Raw genomic sequence first — 25,372 nt, forward strand, 5'->3', positions numbered from 1 at the left:
GAACTCTGGATCAGGTTTGTATTACAAATACTGTACTTTGCTCCATTCAGCTTTCCTTAAACCGTGACCTTTGTCCCAGTCCCAGCTGCTGAAAAACAACCCCATGCCATGTTGCCACCACCATGCATCACTATAGGCATGGTATTGGGAAGATGAGGAGCAGTGCCTGGTGTTATGGCGCATTGAGCTTTGTGGCCAGAATTCTATCTGGTTTATCATAGTCTGAGTCTTTTAGGTGCTTTTTTATAAACTCCAGATGGACTTCTGGGTGTCGTTTACTAAGTGGCTTCTAAGAGGCTTCTTTATGGTCACTCTCCCATAGAGCTCAGATTGGTAGAGTACTGCAGTCATTGTTGACTTTCTAGAAGTTTCTCCCATTTGCAAACAGGATCTATGAAGCTCAGCCTGAGTGACCATTGGGTTCTTCTCACTTCTTTTGCCAAGGCTCTTCTCCCTCAATTACTTACTTTGATGGGGCGGAAGCTCTAGGATGAGTTCTGTCCCAAACTTCTTCCATTTAGGAATTTTCAGTGCAGCAGAAACTTTTTGTCCCCTTCCTCTTCTCCAGATCTGTGCCTCCACAATCCTGTCTCTGAGCGCTACAAGCAGTTCTTTCTTCCTCATGGCTCAGTTTTTGCTCAGATATACATTGTCACCCGTGAGACCTTCGGGTAAGTTCACACAGGAGTGCACAGGAATTTTTTCCCACGACTGGAGGCTTCTGCAGTGCTTACAGTGCACCGGCATCCAGTCGGGGCATTCCACTCCGGATTAGGCCCAAATGAATGTGCCTAGTTGGGAGGGAGGGTCGCGAGGCGGACATCTGTGGCTGAATCAGCCACGGAATCCGCCTGAAGAAAGGGCATGACCAGCTCCCAGAAGAAATGACCAGCTTCCATTGATTTCAATGGAAGGCAGACTTTTGAGCCGGATTTTGACGTAGATTCCGCATCAAAATCCGGCCTGAAAAACCCCATGTGAACCCGGCCTTATATAGACAGAAAGAGTCTGAATACTTATATTCATGAACAATTTTACTTTTGCCTTTTTTAAGAAATGTGGGATTCGCCACGAGACAAATCTCAGATCAGACAAACCATCTATACCGCCACCCACTCTATGACACTTATAAATATAATATTTAATAGTCGTGTTAAACCCCACAACAAATCTTTCACCATTTGCATAGTCAAATATTATGGTATACAGCAATCCTCAATTGTTAAAACAGGACCATAACATAGCAACATGCAGGATATTACAGGAATAATGTGATGGGGTCTGACATTGGGAACCTTTCTGAAACAGTAAGACATGGATTGTTAGAGGAAACAAGAAGATAGCAATAAGCTTGAGAATAAAGAAATATAATTATCATATCATGGACATTCCATGTCGGAGTAAAGCTTTGCACCTGTAGGCCGGGGCCCATGTAGTGTAAATGCAGTGACGAAAAAAAACGTAGTGTTTTACATTACCTGCAAAGTGGATGAGATTCTGGCTAATTCCATCCACATATTGCAGAGAAATAATACACTGCGGAAATGCTGCAATCTGGAAAAAAAACTTTGTGTTTTTGTAAATTGCAGGATGTCAATTATACCTATGAAAATGCTGGTATTTTCTGTATAGGTATAATAGAGGCAGAAAGTCCGCAGAGGAAATCTCTCTCCTTACAGCGCTGTCTGGTCCTCCTGCACCGTTGTTGTATTGCAGTGGCAGTCCTGCCGCATGTGACCGCTGAGGCCAATCAGTGGCCTCAGGAAAGAGGCATGTGACATCACTACCTGGGACGTCCTGAGGTCTCTTCCTGAGGCCGCTGATTGGCCTCAACAGTCACGTGACCACTAAGGCCAATCAGTGACTTCAATGGAAGGGATTCGGGACGTCACACCTGGCAAGCAGTTTTACTTTCAGAAGACTCCAGAGCAGCAAGACCGGATCGCTTGGAGGACACCGGAGCACCAAGAACAGGAAAGTGTGATTTTTGTAAAAAAAATGTCACCTCCCCAGGCAAATTTTAAAAATATATTTTTTGCCCAGACAACCTCTTTACAGAAGTTTTGTCACTTCAGCCACCTAGCCCCTATCTACAGGATTGGGGACAGATGTCAGGTTGTTGGTGATCAGTAGAATGGGGGCCCTAAGTCCCCCTGCATCCACTATGTGAATGACGCAGCAGTCCACTTGTGTAAGCTGAACTCCATTCACTTCTGTAGTACCCAATGGACAGAAATAAGTACAGCACAAATACAGCCCAGGAATATGAGGAGCCGCAGTAGAAGCCTGACTCTCCTGTGTGAATACTTACTTATGTTCTTCAGCCACTGGCTTCTGTAACTCCTGCACGATCGTAAAACTGAATGATTTACACAATGGATTTTTTTTGCAATTCTTCCTCAAGTTTCTAAATCACATGGCACATTTCTTTGCTTTCTGTGAAGACGTATGTTCCTAAAGGACTAAAAAATTTCCACTGAGAAGGAGAATGAAACCCAACAAAAGTCCAGGATAGTTAGCAAGTCTCTAAAGGCGAGGCTCCAGGTAGTTGGCAGACAGAATTTCAGAAGAAGACATGTTGCACATCACAAGACAGAATACAGGTATTTCCTACTGGCCACCAGGACTGAAGATTAAAGTAACACAACATTAATGTGGGGGTCACTCAGAGTCCTGCCTGTGACTAGAGATGGGGCTCCGACATTGAACACCACATCTGCAACTAACATGTCCTCATACTACGGAGACCTCTAGGCACCTCAACATGGCTACCTGGTTCTCTAAACTGAGCCTAACAACATTGGTCCCCCTTTCTGTCTCGCAACTCGCACACATATATACCAATGTAAAAGGAAACACAACTGTAACAACAGTCTTTTCCACTGGGAGATGATTCTCCATTCCAGGACATCAACAGTGTTCAGTTCTGGTCGTTTCTTCCCATGAACTTGGACTTATTCCCAAGTGGTATTCCAACCCGAATCCCTTATTCTTCCGGGTCAGACACCAAGCAGCTGAGAACATCTCTGCTGGTTGTTACTACAATCCCTACCTCAGGTCAACCATCAGTCAGAAAGGGTCTTCTGGCAACTCTTTGATGGTCATCGTCTCCACTTCTATGAAAGCTGATGGCTATGGGGCCAGTAACCAAAGGACAGCCATCCACAGTCACATAAAGCGGCCCAATGTGACCACTGTGCGGCTCTTATCAGGTCATTATATTGCAGTACTACAAGTTTACACTATGTAAAAAGGTATTTTGGTATAGTGTATATTCCTCATCATTGAAATTCCAACACCAAGAAGGAAAAGTATTGGAATTAGGGAAATTACAGGACTGATAAACGTTAAGGATATATGAGGAAACATTTTAAAACCATCTTGATTTATTCAGCATTGTGGACAGGAACACACGCACTTGTACACCGTGCCATGCTAACAATGAGGTTATTAATGTAGTGTAAGGAAGGTTATGCCTCAACAAATGCACTTGGGCCTGCATGTCATGAAACTTGGCTACTGGCCGCTTCTTTTGCAATTGCCTACCAAGTATAGAGATGCTGCAGGGCATGGTAGCAAGTCTACACCACACAGCCTGCTCATAAGCACAAGCAACATGTGGCCTAGTGTTGTCCTGTTGGAAAGACCATATCATTGGGTCCACGACCAAAATAACGTAACACCTGAGGTTAGTGTACCTGAAATGATGACTACCATACATTATGCCAACCCACACCATAATCCTGGGCGTACCACTTGTGTGATGTTCCCTTGTGAAGGCCCATGTGATCTCCACATCAATACCCGGCTATCATTGTATCCGAGACAAACATGACTCATTGCTTACAAGGACAGACCTTCATTCCAGCTTCCATCACCATCTTACTGTGCACCATAACTTATGAGAACAGCGAGGTCAATGGAGCGCCTGTAGATGGACTTCTGTTTTGTAGATCAATGTCGTGCAGACGTCTTCTGACGGTTTGTGTTGACATTGCCATCCAAGGCTTGAGATATGACGTCAGAATGGATCACTACGCGGCATTCTCCTCTGGGATGATCCGTCCATACAGGGATTTGCCTCCATGCATCTCTTGACATCATTCCAGTAAATTGTGGCTCTAATTCAATGATGAACCGAGCTGACATCTTGGCCTAGGCGCATAGTGATAAACAGATCTCTCAGTTCAAGGATCTTGTCCCTCTCAGATTGTGACAAGTGGTGGATGAGCAGGCGACATCACAGGACCATTACACACTACTCAATCCCATTTTTGAGGTTTTATGCCCCTGGGTGCTGTAAAATGTGATCATTTGCAGAATTGTGACAATGGCTACTTCCTCGATGGCACAACCTTACCGCTTGTCCTTGGTGCTGGGATATCAATGTTAGAGAACACATTTCTACAATGGTCTGATGGGGTAGGGGGCACAGAACATACCGCAAATACAAACATGACTTGTATCTACCACTGCATGGTGCTCAGGATTAGGAGCCGCTTATAATTCAGCACATTAATGGGATCTGTACAGGCTCTGAAAGGGTTTTTGCAAGGCGTGAAGAATTAGTAAATGGCATTTATCGGCTGGAGTGTACGGCTACAGGAGCCCCCTGCTGTCACAGCACCTGTACTACACTGCTCAGCACATCAGCGCCAGCAGCAGGGAAAGATACAGCTTATTAAGGGTGTATTGATTTTTTTTCCCTTTAGGTGTGCTGTCCGGGTGGAGGCGGAGGGACCCCAATTCCACCCACTACCCCCTCCCTTCAATCTCATGCTATCCATCCTCCCCCGCTATGGAGAAAACCATTCGGGCTTCCCCTGCCTGCGGGGGCTGTAGGGAAGATACCAGAGAAGTGCGGATGGGAAAGGGGAAGCTATGTTAATAAAGGCTTTGTTACATCGAGAAGGATTTTCATAGTAAAATAGGTTAAAGGACATGGAAGATCTATACTGAAACTTTCTCTAGTGCCCACCACAAATCTAGGGACTAAGCTGACCAGCGGCTGTGACCTGCAGGTGACGGGAGACTTACCCAAACAGATGCTGGAACTTGTAGTTCTAGAACAACTAACCAGCTTTACCAGTGAATTCAAGCAGTACAGAAGCAGCCGATAATGTAATTTTAATCCATCCCTGTTTGCTGAATACAGACTATTGTTCCCTGTTATCAGCCAGTTTAGACAAAGAAGAGTAACTACAGGGGTCAGCAAGCTTCAGCATTACAACAACTCCCATGGAAGTGAATGCTGGGAGTAATAACAGTGGACGCGCCAAAGGCTGCTGACCCTGCAGTGCAAAACAATCCCTGGTACTCTGGTCACCAATTTTATTTCTCCAGATGCAATTGTGTGACTGATAGCAGCCTCTTATGGGACAGTGGTAGAAATGTCTGCCACTTGTGAATTCATCCTTGGGGGGCATTCACACGGAGTAACGCACCGTCGATCCTGCCACGATAACTCGCGTAAGAATCAGCACTGCAAAACAGAATACCATTGACTTCAATGGATTCCGTTTAACGCGCGTAACATATTGAAATCAATGGGAGGCTTTTTAACCCATTGATTTCAATAGGTTATGCGCGTTAAACGGAACCCGGTGAAGGCAATGGGATTCTGGTTTGCAGCGCTGATTCTTATGTGAGTTATCGTGGCAGAGTCAGCGCCGCATTACTCAGTGTGAATGCCCCCTTGGGGAAAAGCTGTGTTTGTTTACATAGAGGCTTTAGAGGAACTTTTGGTTCCCCTTTCTCCTGATCTGCTATGACTTGCTTTGGGGCTGGGACCCCCACTTATTTTGAGGGTCTGCAAATGCCTGTGAATGGAGAGGTGATAGGTTGAGAACCACTGCTGTCGAAATGAGTGGTGGCTCAAGATGTGTTACATGTACCCATGGGGGTATCCCCGCAGCATGAGCCCCCTTCTATAAGGGTTCACCGTCCATGAACTATTATTATACTTGAGGGGGTCTCTTCAGACCCCCCAGAATATAATTAGAGGAGGCCCAGTGGAGGTGAGGAAACATAATAAATAGTGACACTTGCCCCCCCCCCCGGGGCTCCAGAGTGACATCAGGGGTACTCAATTGGGACATTTTCTCACTAGGGGGCACTTTGCTTGGAACGGTTAAGAAACACTGATCTATAAGAAGGCCAGAGATAGACACATGAAGTGAATGGAGTGGACACATGCAGACCCTCATTCTCCAGATCACTAGAGGACCCCCAGGAATCAGACATTTGTCCCTATCCACTAGAGAAGGAGAAAGTTTCATAAATGGAAAATTCTCTTTAAGTTGACAACTTTAGATTTTTGTGCTTGCGTCTGTTTCTGTTCATTATTGAGGCAGCATTTACCATCGCAATCCAATCCTTCGGAAGAAATCCATGCGTTTAGATCACAAAATAGTAGAACCGTCGGCCAGCGTTCTCATTGATGAATGATCCGACTGTACCTTAAGTTTTTTCCCATTTCTTTTGACCCGCACAGGCCCAGACCATCACTCTCCCTCCATCTCCAGCCTCATGGCTCCCCTTGTACAGACGGATTGTGTCAGTGTCCAGAAAGGAATAAAGTAAACTCAGCAGCAGTGTTAATATGATCCATACATCAGGCCGCGGACGTCGGGAATCGCTACCATTTATCAGCACTGAGTGGTCATTGCTGAGCTTGGCAAGGCCGGCACGATGAACTCATCATTAACCCATATACTGAGCGCTCTGTGCCAAGAGCCGCATCGGAGGAGCGGGGCTAGAAACAGGGGGGATGTCACTCACTGGGACTGAAAGGGAGAGTGGAAAATAATTCTGAAGGGGTTTTCCAGCCCCAAATGGACTTGTCATACTGGGTGACCTATCCAAAGGAGATGTGATCTGTGGGGGTCAGGTCCAGAGGTCGCTAGAAGTTGCTGCAGTCCGTATTGGGAATCCCTTAGAGGGCCCAGGCTCTAACATAACAATGGGCCAGCAGAACACAAATTTGAAGACTACTATGGTTTATTTCTTAGGTTAATCCCCAAAATCACTATCTGTTGGACCCAGGGAAACCTCTGTCAACAACGGCGGTGATGCTCCTATTACTAAAATAGGAGTGGACTGTACATGCTCCCCATCAGTAGATTCATTTGTGTGCAGAAAACCCCTTTAACTCCTCCTTTTAAAGGGGTTCCCAGGTCTATGTCGATCAGTTCTTTATATGAGGCTGCTTATATGCATGCGGTCTACATTGGTGCAGCTTTGTAGGGAAATATAACTTTTTCCCAATTCACCTATAGTAGCCAAATCAGAGACACCCATCTGTTGGCAGCGCTGTTTTTGACTCAAACACGCCAAATGGATTTTTCGTGTATTGGTAATCGCAGCGACAATATTACTTGAATCCCCTAGAAGCTTCCAGCACCCTGAGGCTGCTGCAACAGCTGAGGTCTGCGGTGTCCAGATATCGGACCATGACGGATCGCATACAGGTGACCTATCCTGTGCCCATCATGGAAAACCCCTTTAATGGGCTAGACAGTGAGTTGAGTGCTACCTATAGGTGGCACTAGAGACAGTCTTACGGAAAAGCACCAATTTGAGAACTTCTTCCCAGAAAGTGTTTTGCCCGTAAGAATTCCTACACCAGTTGGCTGTCCACAAGAAGGAACAGTTTATTTATTTTCCACTTACCAATATCTCCAGGATCAGGTAGTGACACAATAACTACTTCTGAGCAGCACATTTCCCAGCTGACTCCTAAATGGCTCTGAATGCTTCATTTTTTTGGGTGGAGCAATATTTTACTTTCAAGAAAAATCCTGAGAGGGAGTCACAGCTCCGCCCCTTTTTAAAGCATCACTGAACAGCAACATGATCTTTTGCTAAATCTTCATGATAACCCCATGCTTTTTTGTATGGGGATTAGCTTTTATTAAACAGTACTGCATCACGGGGACATCTCAGATCCATTAAGGCCTACATAGGTCAGAGCAGACCCTCCCTTTAAACACCCCCCACTATGTGCACGAATGGTGAGCAGTTCCCACCCTGATGCTTCCTTGTATTACTTGCAATGACACATTTTCCCTGACTCGGACATGGCTGCGAATAGAGCTCAATGGTGCAGTAAGAGAAGCCTGAGCTGTGGTGATCCGCTGACCTCGGTGCTGGCTCCATTTTAATATTAAAGTAGCCTCTGTGGTGAACAGTCGTATTTGCAGGTGGGATCAGGGACTATAGCGGGGGGTCAGCAACCTTCTGCACTCAGAGCTGTTGGGAAGTGTCAACTCCCAGCACGTTCTATTCAATTCTATGGGAGTTCCAAAACCACACAAGTGATTGGGCATGCTGGGAGTTGTAGTTTTGCAACAGCTGTAACACAAAGGTTACTGATTAGAGATGAGCGAATACCTCGCTCCATAGGAATGAATGGGAGTGGCGCTTCACCCCTTGCAGTTCGCCCGCTCCCATTCATTCCTATGGGAGTGAGGTATTTGAAACTAGAGTTTCGAATAATATTCACTTATCTCTATTACTGACCCCTGGTCTACAGCCTACCTGTATTGTCCATTGTGGATCCGAAATCCACCTACTGACTCATCAAGATTGCTCATTCAATCTTCATGCACACATCTGAGTGTGCCATCTGATGGTCTGTTCCGTCCCAATGAAAATAAATTAGGTTCTACTCTTCTCAGTTTCATTGGAACGGATTAGATGCCCCCATAGGGGTACGTACAGAACAGATTGCACTTGGGTGACACTCGGATGTCCAACATACAGCTGCAGATTCGGCATCAACTCAGATGTACACTTGATTGTCTACATGGGGCCTTGTTTTCTCCGAATTCTCAAGATATACGTACTCTTAAGGGGGCTGTCCAGGAACATCTGATTGTCGGGAACCTGACATTAGGCCTTCACATGGATCAGCCTTAAGATGTCACTTCTGACACCTCTGTATAGCGGCCAGGCACCAGTATTGCAGATCAACCACCTCTGCTTCCACCTCTATGCTGTGTGTAGAGGTCTCTTACCACTGAGCCATGTGGGGCCTCCTTTCGCCACCCCCACTACCCAAAAAAAAAAAAAAAAAAAATCAGATATTTATGGTCTATCCTTAATATTCCTGGATCGCCCTGACATCTTCCACCAGGCAAGACACAGAAACCCCCATTAGTTGATCGACCAATCCCACCAAAATTGTGGGGTCCAACATTCATCTAATATGTATGGCCAACTTAAGGCTGCTGCTCCGGCTCACCGCTATGCTTTACACTTCCAGTTTCCCTACTGAATACCACAAGAACTATATCTCTAAAAAGCAGCAGCCATGACATGTTTTAAGTGCGTTTTTGCCTTTGCTGTACGGTAGTGGCACGACTTATAGTCACACCACTATTATTGGCACATGTGTAGTGTTTAGGCTTTCATGGCTTCTCAGTGTCCCCTTATCATAGCTATATCCACCTTTATTCCATTCTTATACTGTAAGATATGTTTGTAAGCCTGGAACAGGGTTACACGCACTGGGATTTATGTAAGAAAAACAAAGTAATTGTATCATTTTTGTAGTACACATTGTATTATAAAAGGTATAAAAGCAGCCTCCAGCACATCCACCCTGACATCCCATTAAATGTGGTATGTACAGAAGCTATGCACATGGTTGGCATTTACATTATGTCTCTAATTATCCATTTATAGTGATCTGGCAGGCACACCAATACCGCCATCTAGTGGAGAGATGGAAATATTGTACACTACTGGATAAGCAATCCTGCACACAATGTACAGTTTAGGTCTAATACACACAAGCGAGCGTGCATGATAAGGCTCTCCCAAGGGTCCTATTCATGTAACACGGAAGACGACGTGTTATTTGGGATGTCATCCAAGTACTTTCCTCTGCAAAAATCAGAACCCCCCTCCCTCTCAGACACCACACTCGCCGTGGGCATGGGGTCTTAGTCTGTGGGATCAGTAGTTCACTTATCAATTACGTCATGCACTAAGGTCATCAATGAAGCCAACTCTAGGGTCACACTGTTGTTCTGCTCCACATAAGGATCCATAAGAAAGAGCCTGTCCGCTTAAAAAGCAGTTACCCGAGAACACCCGTGGACCCCATAGACTATAATGTTAGGCTAGTACAAAACTGGTGGAGATAAATGTCTCCCGAATCCGTGGCAGAATCTCTTCAGGAAACTTCAACACAGAAGTGAACCTAGCCTGTACTGTAATACAATTCATACAATACAATAAAATTGTATTGTATGAATACTGTAATACAATTGTGGAAGAAAGCAGCAAGAAAAAGAAGCCAAACTGTAGACTTCCATGTTACCTCTATTCTAAATGCAGATGGTCCATAAGCCGAATTATCAAGCAGGTCCTCCCGAATGAATGACACAGCAGTGCACATTGATGCTTTATTGACTTCAATGGGACTGTACTGTGGGACATGCATGCCCACTGTTCTCCCGTGGATATGGAATAATTTGTTTTTACCACACAGCCCCTTTAATACAAATGTAGTCCCGTCTCCCCCCCCCCCAAAATAGAACAATCCACTGACCTTTTGCCTGTTGTCAATCTGTTCTCACACTCCCCACCAGCAGGAAGTTACATGTGAGCAGCCAATCAGCTTCTGCTCACAGATCACTTCCTGTTCCTACGCTGGAGCACTACGGCTTACAGAAGAAGCATGGACGGTATTATATTCAGCTAGAAAGCACTGAGTTCAGTGTATTGTTAGCTTTCCTGGTTTGCACCCTGGTGGTGGAGATATCGGTGCTGTTAATCTCAGCACTGATGTCTCTCCACTGTCAGAAGGGCAGGCCTTACAGCCCGGCATCATCGCTGGGAACTACGGAATGCAACTTCCCCTCTTCCTGACAGTATTCTTCCATAGACTTGTACGTATAAGGAAAATGTTTGTTCTTGTACCGTGTTAGCCAGTGGGTTAGAAATATAAAAAACAAGAAAACTTGATAGTCTTCAGTTAAAAAGGTATCAACTACTGAAGACTATCAAGTTTTCTTGTTTTTTATATTCATAGACTTGTACGGTCAGGGATCGTGTTCCTTTCTGACCAGCAATGATACTAGGCTGTGAGGCCACCTTTTTGACAGTGGGTAGACATCGGCCCTAAAATTAATGTTAATATCGGCACCAAAAAAGTCCTGATTTTCATTTGGCGGTTTCAGTTAAAAAGAACAGACACCCCGTGGACCCTATTGTAGTCTTTCATGTTTCCATTTCAGCAGACTGTTGTTCTGATCCTCTGATGGGCAGCCCTAAGCTAATGTGAACCTAGCAAAATAAAGACAATGCAGCTTCACTTTGTCATGGAAGGAAGGCTTTTTTTTCTTTTTAAATGTAGATTGTGAGCCCCACATAGAGCTCACAATGTACATTTTTCCCTATCAGTGGGTCTTTGGAATATGGGATGGAAAACCATGCAAACACAGGGAGAACATACAAACTCCTTGCAGATGGTTTTTTGCCCTTAGCGGGATTCGAGCTAAGGACTCCAGCGCTACAAGGCTGCAGTGCTAACCACTGAGCCACCATGTGGCCCCCCATCGTGGAAGGAAGGCTTGGACCAAAACATGCCGCAATAAAATACCTGTTATTGATCAATGGACTAACACATACGACCTACCTCCTGGGCATTAGAGTAAGTCACCACTGGGGCGCCCCACTTTTTAAACAGATCTTGGGTAAAGTTTTGACATTGTGGAATATGTTTGCAAGACACATCGCCTATGCCTGGATACTCAACATGGAGATCAATGCTATGTGAAAAAGAAAAAAAAGAAAAAGCATAAGTAGACTGTATGCAAAAGAATACGCCTCGGCAATTCATTGTGTTAGGCCTCATGCACACAACTGTATGTATTGTCAATGCGCTAGCACACTGGCCTATTCATTTCTATGGCCCCATACACACAACCATGTTATTTAACGGGCCTGTGTGTGGGGTAGTGAGCCCAAGGGATAACTCAGGACACGTCCTATTCCTGTCTGTTTTGCGGCCTGGGATCATTGGAGTAGTGTCATGTGACACTATAGCTGCAATTCTATCTCTACAACTTACAGAGACATCACTGGCTGAAAACGGTCAGGACTGGGATATTTATATGCAGCTGTGTACAACTGCATCCTTAGTATCATGAGAAGGTCAGTGCCTATGTGTCCTACCTCTAAGGGCTAGTTCACATGGGGGGCGGTATGGCGCATTTTGGTCCTGATTCTGATGCAGGAAGCTGCGTCACAATAGGGCCAAAATGCAGCTGCCACGACTTCCAACAGTCGCGGATTCCTGCTCCGAAGTAGGCCCAAATGAATGGGCCTAGTCAGGAGGGTGCTGTCGTGAGGACGGGGCTGACTCAGCCTCAGAATCCGCCTAAAGAAAGGGCAGCTCGCTTTTTTTCCCCCGAAAAAAAAAGCGAAAAGAGGCGGACTACATAGACCTCTATTGTGAGGGGGCGAATTCTGAGGTGGATTCAGTCAGAGTCTACCCAGCAGCTAGACCCTGACCGACCGGGTGCAGACAAGGCCCGTTACCTGCAAACTTTTAAATATTACTATCGTACCTCTGATGATGCTGTCTGCTTGTTGCAGCCAGCAGAAACGCGTTAGGACTTACGATATATAACGTGCATGGGTTTCGGAGAGATCACTATCTTATTGGCCCTAGCTAGTTTCAATTCCCCAGTGAAGAATGGCACTGTTAGCCGGTTTGTGTGGATCGAATGCTTTGTCATTAGGGTCCATTTGGTGAGCTGTGGTTGTCTGCCTCATCTGGTTCAGCAGTTCTCTGACCGTGGTCAAATCCAGTGAGTCTATATTGGTGTGGCAAATATTTACACACAGCGGGGATCTCAGATTATATACCTGGTGTGTGGTACAATACACATGGACTGACTAGTAGCTAGCCAACATATTGTCAGGGTCGTATAAGGATAGACCATCAGGTCTGATATGAACCTATCACTGGACCAATGGCTTTAGATAGACTCTATACCTGTTAATAGGATTGCAAGTCTATTTGAGGTGGTAACAAAATATCTACATCTGACCAGCAGACTAGGAAACTAGTTGCTCTGTAAATACAGATGGACCTAATAAAGCTAAAGTTTTGTGCACAGATACTGACTACATGACAAAATATTAAAGTCGGATTCAACTCCAGACAAAGGAGAGGCCTATGTTGGCTAGCAGGCACCTATCATTCTACCCATGCCGCAATTGGTATGTTTGGTGTTTTATTATTCACATACCTAACAACTTTTAGATATATTATGAAAAGTTATATTTTAGCGTGTACTAAAATCCCACAATTTGTTTGATGTCTACTAGATGGGACATAACTGCACAAGAAAAAGGACAATTAAGGTCTGAACACAGGAGCAGATTGTAAACTGTATATCAGGGAGCAGTCTAGGGGAGAACCTGGACTAGAAAATCCAGTCCTTGCATTGGCCACATTTCTCAGCCCAGACCTTGTTGGGAGCCCGGGACATCTTAATAATCTATGATGCTGGGATTCCCTGCCTGTGACTTCATTGTCCCAAAGAGACATCCAGCATCATTGATCAGTATGCTATATGGAGTCCAGGTCCCCTAACTGGGTTCAGGACTGAATTTAATGACCTGAGAGTCTAGCTGTCTAACTTGGAATAATGTACAGCCATAATTTTAGTCCATGATAAAACCGCTCTCCACTTACCTACAAAACTCAGCATCGTCACCAGTAATAGGCTGAATATTACACGTGGCTTGGATGACAGAGAAAAGGCCCATTAATGATAAGTGACACGTATGAAGAAGCAACACCTTCCACATTATTACCTGGAGAGAGCACAGTAGTCTTATTACATAGCAGTAGTACTATACATAGGCTATACCAGTGGTAGGAGATACATGACAGTCCTAATACTGTTCACAGATCCACTTTATAGGGATATCCACTGTATAGGAGAGGGTCGATCGGTGAGGGTCTGTCCTTTTATAGGAATGGGTTCCCGAGTCCCCCTGTTTATATGGAATGATGGTAATTCATGCTCCGATCAAGTTTATTGGACCACCAGAGAGCTGGGCTATATCACAATGTATTGGAAAGGGTTAATTGTTCATCTTGATGGTTCTTCCTTTGCTTATGTCAACTTGTGGACAGTTCTAAACATTAGGGAGGGAGCTGGAAGTGTAAAAAGGTTTAGTCTATATTGTACTAGTCAGCCCATCCAAATGGGGGACGACTCAAGACTCCGATCTAACAGTTATCCCCTATCCAGTGGAGAACGCGTCATTACCCGAATACCCATTTAAAGAGGTTATCCACCTTCTAAATACAAAATAGACCATCAGTGGGGGTCTGACTATCGGAACCCCTGCCGATCAGCTGCTTATCGGTACCTGGTTACCGGTACTGTAGCGTCCCATAGCACTGAATGGGGCGCCAATACAGTACTAATAACTATTGCTACTAAAAGTACAGCGAGCTCCCGCACAGCCCCCACATGTGTACAATGCCAGGAGCTGCACACTCTGGGAAGCAGCTGATCAGCAGGGGTCACGACATTCAGAACCCATGATCTAAAATTGATGGCTTATTGGTGATAATAGGTCATCGATTTTTAGAAGGTGGATAACCCCTTTAAGGCCATACTGTAAGGAGATTTCTTTCACATATTTCATTATAAAATAAATTTTTCAAAAACAAATAATAGTATTCTGATAAGTAAAACCAACTGTGTCAGGCGCTCCACCTCTTTACCAACCATTCCACTCCCATATAAAGTACACATTTACACCCAGCTCTCTACACTATACCGAACCTCATGTGTCCGATCACACAACCTTTAACTTTTATATTGAACCTAGACTGACATTTCTCTTAGGGGGAGAACATGAGCCAAAAATCTGTTTGGTATACCGCACAATCTACACTGACTAACCATTTTTTAAAGATAAGATATTGTAAAATATGCCGTGTTGTCTCAAAACATCTACGAGAACCCACAGTCCCACACTCAGTACCTGGGAATCACCTTACCATCACTCACTCATCATCTTACCAAGGGATTGGCTTTATATTCTGGAGTCTCTAGAAATCACAGTGTCCTCACAATACAGTAAGAATCACTCAGTATCAGGGCATCACTATTACTCCAGAATATAATGAGATTCACTCAGTATCTGATAATAATTAGAGATGAGCAAACAGTGAAATATTCAAGAGTCTACTCGTTTCGAGTAGAGCCTCAATATTCGACCACTCAATCAAATATCGAATCCCATTATAGTCTATGGGAAAAAAAAGCTCGTTTCAGGGGAAACCACTATTCGACTAAAGGAGAGTCACCAAGTCCCCGAATAGCAGGAGGAGAGTGTTTAGGAGAAGCGCTGTGCAGTTAAAGCGCATGGACCCCATTATAGTTTATGGGGTCCATGCACTTTAACTGCACAGCGCTTGTAGTTGTGCTGATATTCCATTTAGGGGGTCCTCCTGCGGACTCCTTCCGCACGGAAGGCAAGCGCTAATGTGAACCGGCCCTTACTCGTCCTGCAGAACCAGCATTGATTGGCCGAATGCTGTACACTGTATAGCATTCGGCCAATCAAGGCTGGTTCTGCAGCAGGCTCGTCCTTGCTAGTCGGGAGAGCTGGCAGCTTGCGTTTATGCAGGAGCTGACTTTTTCTCATAGGAATGAACTGACCAGCATTGATTGGCCAGTGTACAGCATTCGGCCAATCAACACTGGTTCTGCCGGAGGCTCGTCTGTGGCGAGGCCGAGTCTGAGATCGGACCACAGCAGTCTCCATTGTGGTCCGATCTTAGACTCCGCCTCCTCACAGACGAGCCTCCGGCAGGACCAGCGTTGATTTGCTGAATGCTATACAGTGTATAACATACGGCAAATCAACGCTGGTTCTGAATCAAATCTTTACTGTGAATAGCGATAGTATTCGAACGAGTACGAGTATTTCGAATACCGTAGTATTCTTTCGAATACCTACTCGATCGAATACTACTCGCTCATCTCTAGTTATTAACTATATTCTGGAGTAATAGTGATTGCGAAATACTTCAGAATATAGTGAGAATTACACAGTATCTGGCAATCACTATTACTCCAGAATATAATGAGAATCACTATTATGCCAGAATATAACGATCACTATCACTCCAGCTTATCAGTAGTGATTGCTATCAGATACTAAGTAATTCTCATATTTTGGGGAAATAGTGATTCCCAAATACTGAGTTATTCTCATTATATTCTGGGGTAATAGTGATTCTCATTATATTCTGGAGCAGTAGTAAGTCCTATTATCCTGCAGTAATAGTGATTGCCAAATACTCCAAAAATATAATGAGAATCACTCAGAATATTCTCAGTGATTCTCATATTCCGGAGTAACAGTGATTGCTAGATACTGAGTGATTCTCAATATATTCTGGAGTATCTGGCAATCACTATTACCCCAGAATATAATGGGAATCACTGTCACTCCAGAATATAAGGAGAATAACTCAGTCTGCAGGTAACAGTGTTATTCTATAACTTGTGAGAATCCCTCAGTATTTGGGAATGACTTACTCCAGAATACGATGAGTACCATCCACAATGTCATAGTACTGCTATAAGGTACATGAGCCATTTGCTGGGCCTCAGGTCTCTTACTGAGCGGTGGAGTTTTCCTGTTGCATTATACATGTATGGAGATAGTATACAGAGACTATGTACGCACCGAGACTGATAGGATGCGTGACAGCGCACACACAAGGCTCCTCTCACTACTGCACAGGCTCGGTGCCAGTGTACACCAGCCCTACGGGGATGATCACAGGTTAGGATTAAATCCAACATGTTTTACAGGAGGATATACAGCACAACTAAGGCTGACTCTCAGGATCCTGCCATGGCTATACCGCAGATCCTCCTCCTAAGGTTACTCATTGTCATTCCAAACTTTTCTATATAGAATCTGCAAGGATATCTTGCAGAATTTTTTTTATATATATATTTTTTTCACAATGGGCACCATTTTGTGTGGATTCATTCTGGGCATGTGAGTGACACTGGGTATATTAGCAGACAACTGCTTCAAATAGATTTTCAGTGGGGTGTCACAAGTTAGACCTCCGCCAATTCAAAAGCTGAAAGATCAGTGGGCAATCTCAGTGCCCACTAGGGTACCCATTCTTTTTTGTGGTTACCCTTTCTTAATGGGGTTATCTGGGGAGTTAACGTTACCTTCTTTCCTCTGGCAGTCTCTTCATGCTGCATCCTGGAGTTCTGGCTTGGTTCTGACCCAGAGTCACGTAATCAGAACCAGTCCCCAACCCTGGGGTCACCCCCTCCCCCATTTGCACAGGTAATTGGGGGCTGAATTTACTACAGTGGGAGTGAGTGGAGCAACTCAGGGGGCATGTGCTGGTTCTGATCATGTGAACCCAGGGTCAGAACCATGGTATAACCCCCCGCACTGGCATGAAGAAGCCACTAGAGGAAGAATGGTACATTTTACTCCCTGGACAACCCCTTTAAAGTGCACCCCTCTCAGTTACTATACTATATGGCTGGTGATAAAAGTATCTGATGCTACTATTGCAACACTTATATTGAAAGGAAAGATGCAAAAGATATATATATATATATATATATATATATATATACACACAGTGTATGGAGGATATAGTCTCTGGCTATGCCCTTACAGACATTGCACCAATCACACCCCTTTCCAAAAGTTACCTGCAAGCTATAAGTGCCATTGTATCCCTTAGATGGCATTATATGTGGTGTAACAATACAAGTCATATGACACATGGCCCCCTATACACATATACAATGACTAATGCCCAATGATACAGCCTGGAGCCTGTAAGGTCTATTACAATAGATGCATAGCTACTGTAGGTCTGTGTCCTGTCACTATCCCTGGTGGTCTCTGTGTCCTGTCACTATCCCTGGTGGTCTCTGTGTCCTGTCACTATCCCTGGTGGTCTCTGCCAGTCCTGTCACTATCCCTGGTGGTCTCTGCCAGTCCTGTGCTCACCCCTTGTACAGTCACACAGGCCGCAGACTCCTCTCCCCTCGGCCGTCTCTCCGGTTCTCCCACCTCACCCGCTCAGCTGACTCTGTTATTTTGATACTAGTCCCGCCCCTCCACGTGGCTAGGAGCTGATTGGCTGCACGATCTTCTCTCTGATTGGCCGCAGTTGCTGTCAATCACTGTCATGGCCGAGCTGCACAGGATGTAATACACACATAGCGTTTTATGCTATATGTGTAGAGTTGCTGCTTCTAGTGTCCTACAGAGGTTTGTATTACTACAGGAGGGAGGGGGGGCATTACTTTAGTAAATAATACAAATTCAGTGTATGATCAATTGATAGGCTACACTTCCATTCTGCAAGGTCTGCTTGCTGGCAGTGAATAGAAAGCTTTAGAAGGTGTTATTGTATTCATACATTTCCCAGAGGAGTAGCCGAGGAACAGCATGACAGAGTTATACTAGGCTCACTCTATTGTCAGTCTGTCCATTGTTCTGCTCCAACAACAGCAGTCACATACAGAGACTGACAGACTCGGGGGAGAGGATTAGTTCCTGTTATTCACAGAATATAGCATAGATGGGGCATCATGTTTATGTCATTTTTATTTTTGCATTTTTTTAATGTCTTGGAAAATGTTTAAAGAAAGAGAGGAAAAACGCGTCTGGTCGTTACAATTTTTGTGTTTTTTTTTAACACTATAAAATGCTACTACGTTTATTTAATGTTCCCCTTTTCATTACAGATTTTTTTCCTTTTGTTAATCATTTCTCAAGTTTTAAATTTTTTTTGTTTGTTTTACAGATTGTTTGGAGGAAATTTTAAAGGGGTTTTCTGGGCATAAAATTTTTTTTTTTCAAAAAAGGTCTGTTAGTGTTATTAATAGGTTAATAAGCACTCCCGTATCCCTTTAGAAGTGTTTTGACTGATTTCTGGCGTTCTCGGGGAGCTGCTGGCATCTTCTGCATTTGCTTACATAGGTAGCTCCTGCCCACTACTAGCCTTTCCCACTAACTCCACTCCCTCCGCCCCCACCCCATCATACTTACCTGTTTTCGTGTCTGGATTTTCTCGGCACGGGACATCTCTTCCTTCATGAGGTGCTGGCTCCTCCTCTTCCTGATGTCTGCCAGAGTCCCGGCATACGCTGTTGGCAGCACTCCGGCCAGTTATATTACACAGGTGTGGGCTGCCAGCAGACGTCAAGAAGAGGAGCCCCTCAGAAGGAAGTGATGCCCAGTGCTCAGAAGATACAGACAGGAAGACAGGTAAGTATGATGTGGTGGTGGGGTAGGAGGGATAGTATAGGTGACATTCAGTATCCGGAAAACGGAACATCACCGGAAAATCTGAAATTGTATCTGTGCGCAGCTAGAGGGGAACATTAAAGAGGACCTTTCATGAGTTTGGGCACATGCAGTTCTATATACTGCTGGAAAGCTGACAGTCTGCTGAATTCAGCGCACTGTCGGCCTTCCCGATCTGTGCCCCGGGTGAAGAGCTATCAGTGCCGGTACCGTAGCTCTTCACCGTCACTCTGTCAGGAACGCCCTTCTTCCCAGCAGCATCTATAGCACTGTACAGTGTGAGCGGGGAGGAACGCTCCCCAAGTACTGGTCTATGGAGGAGCACTGTGAGCAGAGGGAGGGGGCGTTCCTCCCCGCTCACAGTGTACAGCACTATTGGTGCTGCTGTGCAGAAGGACGTACCTGACTGACTGTCAGAAATGCCCTTCTGACGGTGAAGAGCTACAGTACCGGGACCGATATCTCTTCACCGGGGCACAGATCGTGAAAGCCGACAGTGCGCTGAATTCAGCAGACTGTCGGCTTTCCAGCGGTTTATAGAACTGCCTGTGTCCAAACCATGAAAGATCCTCTTTAAGCTGGGGGCAACTACTATATTTAACTAGATTGCCAACATGACCACCCTGGCGATCTAGTTAAATATGGCTGTCCCCCTCCAGCCTCTCCAGTTTGATGTCTCCCTTGAGTTGGAATCCTGGACAATTGGGAGGTGAGCCTTAGGTGTCCTCGTTTTTGGAATAAAATTGTTGGGCTGTTACTTTAATAGGAGCTTCCCCTCTACTGCTTCAGGCACCCAGAGGCTGTTAGTGCAGCTGATCTGTGCGGAGTCTGGGTGTCGGAACACCGCAGATCTTATGGATGGGCCATCAGTATGAAACATGCATGCGGCACTAGAAAAGCCCTGTCGGCAGGGGCCCCATGTAGCATAAGCGCCACGATTTTGCCGCCCTGGAAACTGCAGAAAAAAAAAATCTGACGGTTTTATAGTTTTGGAAATCGCAGCATGTCAATTTTACCTACAGAAACACCGGTTGTTTCCCCTATAGGTATAACTGAAGCATAAAGTCCGCAGACTACAGGACCAATCTCAATAAATTTGCTCCAATGTGTTCTGTCTACTTTTTTTTTTTTATTAACAAAACAGAGATTCAAATCCCTTGCATAGAAGTCAACACACCTTGTCCTGTAAGCCCAGGCAGTTCTTCTATAATGTTTACTGCCCCCATGTGGTGAATTCACTTTAGTTCTCTTCTTTCTGTGTTATAGGGAGTTGTCTTTCTTCAGATTCAGTCCCTCAGTATATGGCTTCAGGAGGACGACTGTGACTCAATGGAAAACTATAAGCTTTGATAAGCAAAAAATGACGCTGACAGTAGTGGTTAAAACCCCCAGGTAGGTGTTCTTGTAAAACTAATCTATTCTGCAGTAGTTAAGGTTGAGGCCTCAAGTTGCAGAAAAGCAACCTTTTTTTGTGTTGCAGGATTTGCTGTGTTTTTTGGAGCAAAAGCCAGAAGCGGATTAAGCTGAAGGGAGAAGGTTAAGAACTTCCTATATATTTCCCTTTCCTTTTGTAGCCACTCCTGACTTTGTCTCGCAAATTCGGCAACAAAAATATCTGCTTTTCTGCAGTGGGGGGGTCTGAGCTTAAAGCCAGGGCCCCACGGGACGTAAATGCCACAAATAGCCCCTGCGGCGTTTTACAGTCAGAGCAAAGTGGATGGGATTCTAACAAATCCCATGCCCAATTAGCGGTAAAAACCGTGGTGTGGACACAGGGGTGAGCCTAGCTTTTGCTGCATACTTTCTGTCTAAAGAGCTGTGGGAAGAACTGTGAAACGTTGCCGCCACTGCGGTTTTTCACACAGTGCTTTTTTTTCTGCAGGGCACCCAGTGGTGTTTTTTTTTTTTTTACCTCCAGCATTCTTCATGCTGATGACCTATCCATGGGTTGGGTCATCAGTATCTGATCGGTTCTTTGCACTCAGCTGAACTGGCTGCCACCTGGGGATGCTACAGAGACAGGTGGAGTCAGAGGCAGGCATGTTCCTATTCATACTTATCCAGTCCTGACCACACAATAGCAGTGGAACTGGGATATCGTAGCTCTGTGACTTTTAGGCTAGGGCTACAAGGCGATTTTGGCCATGACACCAAAGATCACCATGTCACCGTGTGACCCCGTCATTAGTGTTGCATTGCGACCGCCACATAATATTTTAAAAAAACCAAAACAGTCATGTTCAGTCGGTAACAGTATAAAAATGCCCCAATAGACAAAAAGTGATTTTTTGTGAGAGTCAACATGTAATAAACGATAAAGCTAATTATATAATAATAATTGTATCATTTCATAAGTATTATAAAAATAATTCATCATTTTATTTGCAGTCAGTGTTTCCAACTCTGACTCCACCCAAAAACTGGCCCAACTCTGACTCCACAATCTGGTACATATACATAGTTACATAGTAGATGAGGCTGGATAAAGACATTAGTCCATCAATTCCAACCTATAAAAAACAAACCAGTACATGATACATGAGACTCCATGGACTGTTATACCCCAAACCAACCACCCCACTCCCCCCCATATAGCGGTCACCAACTAAGAGGAAGATGAGACTCCACGGACTGTTATACCCCAAATCAACCACCCCAACCCCCTATACCCACCACTCACCCCCCCGACTCCAACTACCCCCCCACACACACACACACTTTACTAGCTTTGGCAATGCCAATTATCTATTCAGACTTGCCAATAAAGCTTGTTTGATTTGGTACAATTATACCCGGTGCTTTAGGCCACGTTTCAGTCCCGGTGTCCTAACATTTGGAGTCGCCATGAAACATTATGAATGCTTTTTTTCATGGAATTATTGTAATCTGTGAAATATTGTGACTTTACTGTATTTATGGAAAGCAACAACTTTATTAAATCTTTGGTCTTTGTAGAAATTTTTCTACACGCTATGCCAGGACCGGTGCCATATTTATTTGGGATGGATCACTTGACAGACCCTATTGATTTTAAAAAGGGCCATCTGGGTCCCATCCGAATAGCTCTTGCTATTAGATGTGATAGGACTGCAGACGGGGCAGAGCTTAGCTTCTCTGTATTATATTACATGTCCTGTCACTGAGCCGGAGCCATAGAGATTGTGACAGGCCCTGAGTTCTCATGCATGAATAACTTTCACATGGTATAAGTGTGTGTAAACAGACAAAGATATAAGATCAGGAACACGGTGTTACAGTACCTGCACCATTATGTTACTGACTATTGGATGACACCATCTCTTGTACAGGTGAGCACAGGGGCTTTTCTTAAAGGGTTCATCCAGCCAAACAACACTGTCCAGAATGGGTTAAAATAATAGAAAGTCAGAGCGCGGGTTCAAAACATGCTCTGAGAATCCGCTGCCGAACCACAGAGCTGATGACCTGCACAGATTTGGAGAAACCCTTGAAGTATTATGCAAATTAGACAAATAGAGCACTGGGGGCGGGACTCCAGCCCTGGGAGCATTGCTTTTGTTGCTCAAATAGGATGGTGATGTCATCACAGTGGGAGGATCAGCTCTTATCGCATGGGGTGAAATGGTAGGAGACTAAGCTGCAAGAGCAGTACTCCAGGGAGCCAAGGCCGCCCCCAGTGCACCTACTGCCTCATTTACATAAGACTCCAAAGTTGTCTTTCTCCAAAGCTATAATAGTGACATAGATAGCAGAGGTATGACGGTTATCGCTGTAATGGGCTCTGTATGGTGGGAACAGTTGAATATACTTGGGGGAGGAGGTAGACTCCCTTTAATAAGTGACATGTCCCATATAGACATGGATTTAAAAAAATCTGCAACTGGTTGAATAGCCCCGAACCACAGGACACAGAATACGCGACAAAATCGGTGTGCAAATTCTGAACATGCACATGTGTAGTTTTCTGATCCCCGCCACTGTGGAAAGCAACCCTTTATAGTGGCTGCCATTAGTAGGAGTTACCTTGGGGTGAAAAAATGAGCTTTAACTCCTTAAGGGGTTCTTTGGTCAGGATTTTGAGGTCGTATCTGCCTCAAAATCTTGACCAAAAAGACGGCTCCCATTGAAACCAATGAGAGCCGGGATGTTTGTTCCGGATCCAAAAAAGAAGCGATCTGCTCATTCTTTCAGGCGGATTCGCCTCAAGACACTTCCTCCCGACTAGGCCCATTCATTTGGACCTAATCCGGAGCGGAGTGTCGCAACTGGATGCCGCTGCACTGTACCAGGATCCAGCCACAGCTACCATATTTTGGTCCAGAACGGTTCCGATCCAAAAAAACATGTTTGAACTTACCCTAAATGTACCTCCATTAAAAAAGTTGCATCATGGTGAAGTTTTGATCAGTGAGGGTCCAGGTGCTGCAACGCCCCCCAAACGAAAAGACAAAAAGGGGCAGAAATCCTGAGATGGGTATTGGTCCTGTTTGGCTGCGGTTCCTTCTAGGATCACGGTTGGTTGTGTACAGGCTCCTAGCGGGGTATTTATTTACACTGTCTTTTCGTTCCTGGGCTGGTACAAGATGCGCCCTGACCTCCTGCCTGGCATAGATTTCTGGCGTGTGTATGATCAGATCCGTGAGAAGACGACACATGAAGGACATCAGTGACCTCCACTGACCTATACATTTCATTCATGAACTCAGGTTGCAAAATGGACAGAAATAAGTCCTGAGTTTTACTTCCAGGCTCACGGCCCCATACACAGACTCATGACAACGTATGGTCGTGTGTATAGGGCTATGAGAAAGGAATGGGTCAGTACACACAGCGAGCCCACAGGCACTGGACACGGTCATGTGCATGGCTGCTTCATGCACTGCTACATTTCTAGACGTCTTTATTACCGTCCTGGCATTTCCATTCACCTATGTACTGAATAATGAAATCCCGTCAGGGGTATATTAGATGGAAAAGTACCTGCTGTAAGGCGCACAGTCCTGCGCTGTATGGTGTAGTGCAGAGAATTGTAGCAGATCAGGTTAGATATAAGGGCTGTTCACACCCACTCAAGTCCATTGGTCAGACTGCCTGACTCCCACCTGCCTGACGTCTTAAGGAATGGGGGGGGGGGGGGTTATTCAGTACATAATACACCTGACATTCTCCTTGCTTCAGTACACACCTGTATACATCTTTAGAGTTACAAAACAAGGTAGAAACTTTTTGTGCGGCTACAAGACTCCGGCAGAGACTTTGGGATCCTCAGCAGGGAAAATCAGGTGCGAAACAATCCATAGGGGTAGGACATAGACCTGCAGGTACCGACCAGGCGCCTCGTATTTATTGTTTTTCTTTTTATCTTTGCACAGACCCCCTACAAAATGGAGGAAGAGGTGAGAGAGATGATGGAGTTGACAGACTATAATTATGATGAGTGAGTATTTTACTGCATTTATTCCTTTATTTACACCAATGTCCGACATGTTTGTAACCTTAGAAGTGCTGGGGTCCCCGTAAACGTTCCAGAATTTTATATTAACTGCAAAGTGGATAGAACTCCGGCTAATCCTATCTACACGATGCAGAAAATAATCCGCATCGGAAGGGTTGTGACTTCAAAAACACTCGCTGTTTTGCAAATCGTAGCATGTCACATATACCTATGGAAATGCAGGAAGTTTCTCTATAGATATAATGGAAGCAGAAAGTCCGCAGAGGAAAACTCAGCATCATAGGACATTCCTAATATGTTGGTACTATGTGAAATAAAATTACTGTCTGTGCCAGTTTGCAGGTGGTATAGGGTTAGTTTTGTGGCACATGGGCAGCCAAAAGAGATACAAATACTCCCCCTAGCCTTAAGTAGAAAAAAAACCTCAAAAAGTAAGCGCTTGTTCAGACAGCCATAAATTCAATCCCACGTGGCCTGATCGTCCATATTGATGAGGTGTGCAGAGCGCTGGTAAACAACGGAATGGATGGAAATACACAAGTGACAGGGTGAAGACCAGAATCACAATAACCTTCCATG

General features: G+C 44.8%; 1 protein-coding gene across 2 annotated transcripts in view; it reads right to left on the bottom strand.

Moving 5' to 3' along the window:
• PEBP4 (phosphatidylethanolamine binding protein 4) overlaps positions 1-18,133 on the bottom strand; it is a 45,533-nt gene extending 27,400 nt beyond the window's left edge. For both annotated transcript variants that reach the window (XM_075272725.1, XM_075272726.1), the window contains exons 1-3: positions 18,055-18,133; positions 13,718-13,839; positions 11,648-11,780 (exon numbers count right to left, since the gene is read on the bottom strand). In XM_075272725.1, the coding sequence (XP_075128826.1) occupies positions 11,648-11,780; positions 13,718-13,833 (249 nt within the window). In that variant the 5' untranslated portion in view covers positions 13,834-13,839; positions 18,055-18,133. The remainder of the gene's footprint in view (positions 1-11,647; positions 11,781-13,717; positions 13,840-18,054) is intronic.
• Between the last annotated feature and the right edge of the window lie 7,239 nt (positions 18,134-25,372).

This window comes from Leptodactylus fuscus, chromosome 5, assembly GCF_031893055.1.
Source record: "Leptodactylus fuscus isolate aLepFus1 chromosome 5, aLepFus1.hap2, whole genome shotgun sequence".
NCBI classification, from domain to species: domain Eukaryota; kingdom Metazoa; phylum Chordata; class Amphibia; order Anura; family Leptodactylidae; genus Leptodactylus; species Leptodactylus fuscus.